An 8,211-nucleotide genomic window follows, 5' to 3' on the forward strand; every position below is an offset into this window, starting at 1 on the left:
TCATTTGCTTGTAGAAAAAGCATGAATTGCATCGACTCATTTTTGTGCCCGGATGACATGTGATTGTCCGTTTTTGTGCCCGGATAACATGTGATTGTCGCTTTCACTGTTTTGAGAGTGGCAATGTAACATGGAAGTGTTTCAACATGTATGCCGTGAAGAGATCTTTTGATGTCTTTCCAACAATTGTCAGCCATTGTTTGATGACACGTGTTCCTTATGAATTATTATTTTTACATTTTACGTTCTTCTTTTAGATTATTGCAATTTTGCCCAATACTTCTAATTGTGCACTATCTGATTCTTTTCACACTAACCATAATTATATGAAGATTGAGAATCTATTTTATTGGTCAATAAAATTAAAAAAAAAAGGTTTGAGGAATAACAAAAGCCCAACATCACTCAGATATGGTCTGGAGATAGGGTCGAAAGGCGTGGAGGCAGAGGAAGATATGGTGGAGGAGGAGGAGAGACCCGAAGCTGATAAGCCTTGATACCGACGGGTGGGAGAGGAGGAGGCTTCAAGTGTCTCTCATCCAAGCCCTGTAAGAGGAAGTAGATTCTGGAGGCCGAATCTTGTTGGAAAGATCTCATGACCTAATCGGGGAAGCAAAGGAAGAAAAACTGTGAAATGAGAGAATCAGATCACAATCAAAGTAATTACCCAGGAGTTAGAATCTCTACCTTCTATCTGATCGGATACAAACGTAATCGGAGAGACAAAGAAGAAGCATGCTTGAGATCCCCTTAATCCTCTCCATACCCAGGAATTAAAATCTCTACCTCCCATCTGATTGAATACAAACGTAATCGGAGAGACGAAGAAGAAGCATGTCTGAGATCCCCTTAATCCTCTCCATCTCTCTCGTAAGTTGAATTTTTTTTATTCATGTCAGCTGTTGAATTTTATCCTTAGATCCCCTGAATTTGTATTTGATTTGTGAATATCTTGTATATTGTATAGTATTGTATATTGTATAGTTTTGTACACGAGAATTTTTATTCATCGCGGTAAGCCGTAGAATCTTGTATATTGTATATCTTTAGTGTAAATGCAAACCAATATATTGTATATTGGTTTGGTTTGTTAAATTGTATCGTATTGGATTTGGTTTGTTAAATTGTATAGTATTGTACACGGTAAGCACCATGAATTTTGTATGGTATTCAGAATTTTGTAAAGTGAATTTTCGTGCGGGAAAGGTGTCAGAATTTTCTCATGTCACTTGTGAGAAGAAGGGAAAAAGTCTCTTTTATATATAAGGACTAGTGCAAGCCCGTGCTACGCGCGGAATTTGATGTGTTGATTTTTATGAAAAATACTATTATATTGTGTAATTTTTTTTATGTTCAGTTGGTTGTGAGTGTGATTATGTTAAGTGATTATTGTCTTCACCAAATTCTAATTATACAGCTAAAAATGACATGAGAAACCTTCTAGTATTGTTATTTGAAACCCAAAAAAAAAGGCTGAGGTTCTTACGCCTAAATGTGTTAGTTTCTTTGTCCATTAAACCTAATGCATTGAACCTAATCTATGATTTGTTAGTCTCAGCATCACTTGAATCATTATTTGTTTTAGAGAAGAAATTATTTTTGGCTAAAAACCAATGAATTCAGAAAATAAACCTACAAAAATAAGAAATAATCCATAGTTAGTTAGTGTAAATAAACCTACAAAAATAAGAAATAATCCATGGTATTTTTGGCTAAAAACCAATGAATTCAGTCAGCCGTCGTTCTAAAGATTTATCTCCCGAATACTATCATAACACGAATTTATGATTTCTAACAAAAATAACAAAATAAAATATACTTCATTTTCAAATGCTAACACAATTCAAGTAGACAGTCGGGTCATGTTTCATATCTTAGCGTTGAAAACATTTGTTTAGGATGGAATAAAAATAATGACTGCAAATATTACATTGGAGCTACAGATAGTTTTACTATTATTTTTGTTTTTGTTTTTGAGGGGTGTGGAGAGGTGCATGCAGTCTGTTTGATTTACGTATGAGTACCTAGTGTCATGTTTCTTTTTCTTTTGTGAATTGTGATACATCTCGGTCTGTTGTGTGTAAAATAGTGGGGAATATTTGAGAAGCTTTACCTTGTAATTCTCAAGTTGTAGTAGCGTATCAGTGTGGTAGTGTATAGAATCAAAAAAGTATCAATTAAAAAAAGAAATATTTTATGCATGTCTTATGCATTTAGAGACTATAATATTTGATCATCTACTTTATCATAATTTTTTCGAAGCTGAAAATGTTACATAGTATATTAGTAAACCATTGATGCATTTCTTCAGGTTTGTGCGTTAGGTCTCTTACTGTATACACAACTTTTTCTTATTGTCATAACACAATTCTCCCCCTAAGAGCTCAAGACACCTTGTAGGAAGTCAATGGAAAAATAATTAGTAACTAAAAAGGAACAAAAATGTATTTAGTATCCACTTCTCGATGCAACTTAGTCTGAGGTCTCTCTTGGACTCGGCTTTCACAAAATATCATCGTCAATTACAATCTAATCCAACATAGGCAAGCATAAGAATCTTTCTAACAATTTATTATCAGTAGAGATATATTGATCAGATCTAACCAATATGATGTTCTTACAGTTGGAAAATCGAATGCGGGAAACAGAGCCTTGTATTTTGTAACGCTTCTTCGCATGACACATGGATGATCACACCATGCGTTCATAAAAAAGCTTCAAATATTGATCAATCTTAGCTCACTACTAAAATCTAAATTAGTTGTGAACCATAGAAACCTGGAATGAAAGGTGGGCTGTTTAAGCCTGGAATGGCAGGACGGTCGCTGCTCCCAGCTTTAGCCACCATAAGCGCTGTTGCATACACTCCATTAGTATATTCCCGCCTCTAAAAGCACCAACAGCAGTTTGTATAGTTCAACATTCAAGGAGTTTTACTTACTCTGCTTCCTGCACCACATCTACTACAGTTTTTGTGAATGACATGAGCTCGATCTTCTTTCACTTGCAGTGCATGTTTCAATTCAGAACTTAAGAATCAAAGTGTAATGATAGGGACTGGGTGATATCATCAAAGATGAGTTAACAAATAACAATTAGCAGTGTCCAAACTTATCGCTTATGTGAAAGTGAAATAGACCAAGAGATATATAATGTTGGAGGAAAAAACAGTAGCTTCTAATGGCAACATAGGAAGCACAAACATACGAAACCATAGTTTCTAATACATTGCATACTTCAATTCAAAACTTAAAATCAAAGTGTAACAAAGAAACTCTTTTGGTGATATCATCAAGGAGGTGAATTAACAAATTAAAGCTAGCAGTGCTCAAACTGTAGCTTCTAACAGCAACATGGGCAGCACATAGTTGAAAAAAAAATACTCAAGACATACACAACTACCTCAAAGCTTAAATGGTAGAATCGTCATCCCCCGCTACAATCACTTTCACATCTTCATATTTCTTTACAACCTATACAAAAGCAATCTTAAATATTTGAGAAAAATACAAAAGAAAGGTGTGATTTCCATACAAAATTCAAGTTCCAATAAGGTTAATGATAGGACCAAAACTAAGACGACATATAAACATAACAAAGAACAACCCCAAAAAATCAAACAATAGTTTCAGCTCATCCAAAGCCCTAAGCATATCGACTTTGTTCTCCCTTCTCTTGGTAATAAGGATTCAACACACTGAATGTCCAAAAATATAAACAGAAACCAATATAAAAAACAATCACTAATCGGTTCTAAATTGTCTTATTAAGAAATGTCAAACAAAGATCTAAACAGGAATGGTTGGTTATACCTTATAAGGATTAAAGACAACGGAAACATTAAAAATGTAAATGAACTCAAGCGGAGGAACAGAACAAACCTGGTAATTAAGTAGCAACATATCGACTCCCATGAGTTCTTCACCGCGTTGGACGTTTCTAGCCTCCCAATAACAGAGCAACCGCACTTGAACGGTGGAAGAGCAGCAACCAGTCTTCAAATCGGAAAGGAAGACTGTAGTGTTAGCCATTCTACTCAAAATAAGATTAATGGTTTTTGAAAACGAATGAGGAAATTGTTCTCATAGCATGAAAGCCTACCTTTTTATAGTTGTAATTCCACCGCCTCCCAGGATTAAAGATCGCATTGAAGAGAGATCGTGAGTGATGGATTTAAGCAACGAATTTAAGAGGATGAACCTGTAACTATTGCCTCTCGGATTTTTAGGAAGGCGATGAAAGAACGCTTTCGAAAGCATAGATCGAGTTTAGCTTTAGTACAGCGGAGATGATGAACAGGTTCAGCCCTAAATCAAAAACGTCGTGTTTCATTAAATATCGAGTTGCTCTTTATTCGGTTTGGGTCCACTAAGCCGAACATAAAGCATGTATAAAAACTGAAGCCCAAATCAATTACACTTTCGATTAAATGAGGACAGGTGTCACATCAGCATAGTACTAATTAATGACGTGGCATCCGAGATGAACCGATTGGAAGTGATTCAAAGTCTTCTTTATATATAAAGAGATATAAAATTCGTATGTTATGTCATTTTTGGAAATGAAATTTAGTTGTTAGATTATCTTTGTATTAAACATATATATTAAAATATGTAGATATTTATTTTTATAAAATGAGTGTTCGTGCCATGTGGCAAGGATTTCTTACCTAGTTTAAAAAATAATTATATTAGCAAATCAGAACAGAAACTAGTATTAATCTACAACATTCTAGAGGGAACGAGAAGACGGAGCTTGGAGCTAGCTCTTCTACCCTGGGCTCTCGCCTGAGTTAATGATTCTCGGAGGAGCGATGAGAGCTCCGGGAAGCGAAGACGCCGTGGTGATCGAAAAGGGGAAAAAGGCGGGAGAGCCGCATGTTATTACCGTGAATTGTCCGGACAGGACCGGTTTAGGGTGTGATATTTGTAGAATCGTCCTCGATTTCGGCCTTTATATAAAAAAAGGAGGTACGAATAGTAATTTGGGACGATCGAGGTTTGGACTTGTGTAATAAGTTTGAAAGTGATTGTTTTGGAAGTGTAGATGTTACAACGGATGGAGTATGGTGCTACATCGTTTTGTGGGTGGTTCCTCATTATGATTCTCTCATATTGAGATGGTCACATGGTCTCAAGACCCAGCTTCTATCTGTGTGCCCCTCTTGCCCAACCTTCTTCCTACTCAATTTGATGTCCCCTTCTCCCACACCAACTTCTGTTTACTTGTTGAACTTCTTCTGCCTAGACCGGACGGGACTCCTACACGGTACTGTTTCTTTTTGGATTGATGTTTCTTATGAATGTCATCTTGAATGTGTTAAGATATGTTTGCAGATGTTACTCAAGTACTAACTGAGCTCGAGCTCTCAATTCAATCCGTGAAGGTGACCACCACGCCGGATGAGAGAGTTCTTGACCTTTTCTTCATTACAGATAACTTGTGAGTGAATTTAGACAGTCTGCTATTTGAATCTGTATTATTCATATTCGTTTACCATTGTCTGTCTGCTCAAGGGATCTTTTGCACACAAAGAAGCGCCAAGACGAGACACTAGTGCAGTTTCGTTCTGTCTTGGGAGAATCGTGTATAAGCTGTGAACTCAAGTTGGCGGGTCCTGAGTATGAATATCATCAGAAAATTCCATCTCTTTCTCCAGAAGTGGCTGAGGAACTGTTTATGATGTCTGAGCAGCTCACAGATGAAGAAGACAACCGCGCACAGGCTCTTAGTGATGATATGATAAAGATGAAGAAGAATTCCTCTGTCACAGTTGACAACTCCCTGAGCCCGTCTCACACATTACTCCAAATACGCTGCGCTGATCACAGAGGCCTTCTCTATGATGTATTAAGAACCTTGAAAGACTTTAACGTTAAGGTAATATTAGTACACAAGGGCTTTCCCTCGGTGACATCTCTCAGTTTGTGATTCCATGAGTGCAGATATCATATGGCAGGTTCTTGCCTCGAACACAAGGTCATAGGGATATAGAGCGATTTGTTCAGGTGAAAGATGAGAAGAAGATATTGGATCCTGATAAGCAAAGTTCGTTATGTTTACGTCTGAAAGCTGAAATGCTGCATCCGTTACGTGTCATAATAACTAACAGAGGACCAGACACTGAACTTGTGGTAGCTAATCCAGTGGAGCTATCTGGGAAAGGCAGGCCAAGAGTGTTCTATGACGTTACCCTTTCACTAAAAGTGCTTGGAATCTGCGTTTTCTCTGTAAGACACACAATCTTTTCAAACAAAATTCGAAGGATCAGTGCTTAATTGTCTTCTTCTTTTTTGTAATTACTTATTTTCTCAGGCTGAAATAAGAAGATACACTGCTGGTAATCGAGAATGGGAAGTGTACAGGTTTCTTCTGGATGAGAACTGTTTGTTCCAGCTTGGTAGCGCTTCTGTTAGAAATGAAATTGCTAATCAAGTGAGAAGAACATTAATGGGTTGGTGAAGAAGACATGTACTGTACTTATGTGATCTGCTATCGAGAAGAGAGAAGCGAAGAGGAGCTGGCTAAAGCATAGACAAATGCAGAAGAAGGAAAGGGACGGACTATTTTTCCGCCAGAAGTTTACTGTTGGGTGCTTTGTCGCGTGCGTCGGTATTAATGCCTTAGTTATATGTATGTGATTTGACGTGTCCTCATGAGTCATGGTTTAAGTATTTGTTATGTATCTTGTATATGGTTTGGTAATCAATAAAGGAAGTGTTTCGGGTTGATCAGAGTTTCTAATTGCTACCAAAATGATCTTCGACAAATCAAGCAATCAACATGATCTTGCTTAAGTTTATCAGTTGCTATCTGGAGGTGAAGGGATAAGAGATCAATGTTGTGATCAACTCTGGTTTTAGGAAAAAAGTTGAATGAAAACGGAACGTGGGAACAAACATTATTTTGCCCTCTCAAGTAAAATGCTACAGAGCATGTAGATGATAACCAGAAAAAGACCACTAAGTGCAGACACAAATTTTGTGGAGAGCGTTCACTAAGTGAGAGTTCGTATCTCGTGCCCCTTGTAACGGCTCGGTTCCGAGCCCAAAAATTTCTTAAGAAGAGCTCGTTAAAAATGTAGCCCATTAGGGTAAATGATCTAGGGTTTTCTCTTTTTTCTATAAATGAAGCTACATCCTCTCATTTTTCTCTCATTTTGAAACTGTAGCGAAGCTCTGCAGAGATTTAGAGAGACTAAGAAACCCTAGCCGTCAAGCTTCTCTTTTCCTTTTCTCTCTTCTTCTCTCACGCCTCTCTCTCTCTCTCTCCCTCTCCTTTCTCTTTCCGTTGGATCTCTTCCTCTCTCCTCGCCGCGAGTCCCCGAGAGCAAGCCGAGCCGCCGGTAGTGGTGGTGGTGGTGGTTGTCCAAGTGGTGGTGGGGTGATCGTCCGAGTGTGGTGATGGTGGTGGCTGTGTGGTGTTGTGGTGGTGACCAGATCTCGTCTCTCTCTTGTTTATTTGTTCCTGATCTGTTCGGATCTCATCCCCTTTGTCTCTTGTTCCAGATCCAGATCTAGGCTAAGGTCGAGTGTCTTGAACCCAACTTTCTCTCATGATTCTGTATACTCCTTTATGTTGGAGTTAGGATTGAGTAGTCCATGTTTGAGAGCTAGGTTGATAGAACATGTTTACTGATTAGGATGATAGATGAGTGGATCATGATGCATAAGGACCCTCACACTGTTAACGGGACTTAATGAACTGATTTATGTTGTTGTGATGTTGATTGGTTGATGGGTGATGCTTGTATGATTGGATGTGTAGTCCCATGTGTTGTTTGTGATTAAAGCTAGGATGCTAGAAAGAAGTGAATGCTAAGATGATAGATGACTACTGATTGTTATTGTTACTGTAAGTGAAACCTGAGTGTGATGTGTATTGTGTGTGACACCGATAACGGGTGGCGTCTAGTGAATGAGTTCAAGTACGATTCTAAGTGTAAAGGAAAGTGAATGAGAATGAGAATGGATAAGTGAAAGTGAATAAGGATGTGAAAGGATAAGTGAATGTATAAGTGAATAACGTTAAGGTTAATCATGGGTTGGGAAATCATATAGAGTCTAGAGGGAGTACGTGGGGTAGTAGTTCTACGCTAGGCATCCATAGGAGCTATGGTGGAATCCACAAGAATATGGAGGCACCCATAGGAGCTGTGGTGGAATCCACAAGAATATGGGGTAGAAGTCTAGCGAGAGCTACCCACGGAGA

At 38.1% G+C, this 8,211-nt stretch overlaps 1 protein-coding gene and 1 long non-coding RNA gene across 2 annotated transcripts; one reads left to right on the plus strand and one right to left on the minus strand.

Annotated features, from left to right (window-relative positions):
- Positions 1-2,467: 2,467 nt before the first annotated feature.
- Positions 2,468-4,310, minus strand: LOC106300976. The gene is made up of 4 exons (XR_001262134.1): positions 4,102-4,310; positions 3,882-3,995; positions 2,942-3,473; positions 2,468-2,853 (listed from the first exon to the last, which is right to left on the minus strand). It is a non-coding gene; the product is annotated as an uncharacterized LOC106300976 (long non-coding RNA).
- A 380-nt stretch (positions 4,311-4,690) lies between these two features.
- Positions 4,691-6,720, plus strand: LOC106296393 (ACT domain-containing protein ACR9-like). Its single transcript, XM_013732523.1, has 6 exons — positions 4,691-4,970; positions 5,047-5,268; positions 5,337-5,442; positions 5,517-5,880; positions 5,946-6,230; positions 6,316-6,720. Exons 1-6 carry the CDS (start codon positions 4,796-4,798, stop codon positions 6,460-6,462), a joined length of 1,299 nt encoding a protein of 432 aa, XP_013587977.1. The 5' UTR covers positions 4,691-4,795; the 3' UTR covers positions 6,463-6,720.
- Positions 6,721-8,211: the final 1,491 nt, after the last annotated feature.

Source organism: Brassica oleracea, chromosome C1, assembly GCF_000695525.1.
Source record: "Brassica oleracea var. oleracea cultivar TO1000 chromosome C1, BOL, whole genome shotgun sequence".
Lineage (NCBI taxonomy): Eukaryota > Viridiplantae > Streptophyta > Magnoliopsida > Brassicales > Brassicaceae > Brassica > Brassica oleracea.

Bases quoted from the DNA above. Each gene is read 5' to 3' on its own strand.
- LOC106296393 (XM_013732523.1), top strand. From the start codon at position 4,796: ATGATTCTCGGAGGAGCGATGAGAGCTCCGGGAAGCGAAGACGCCGTG. The intron at 5,269-5,336 runs GTACTGTTTCTT...ATATGTTTGCAG, and splicing joins CCGGACGGGACTCCTACACG to ATGTTACTCAAGTACTAACT. The intron at 5,881-5,945 runs GTAATATTAGTA...CCATGAGTGCAG, and splicing joins TGAAAGACTTTAACGTTAAG to ATATCATATGGCAGGTTCTT.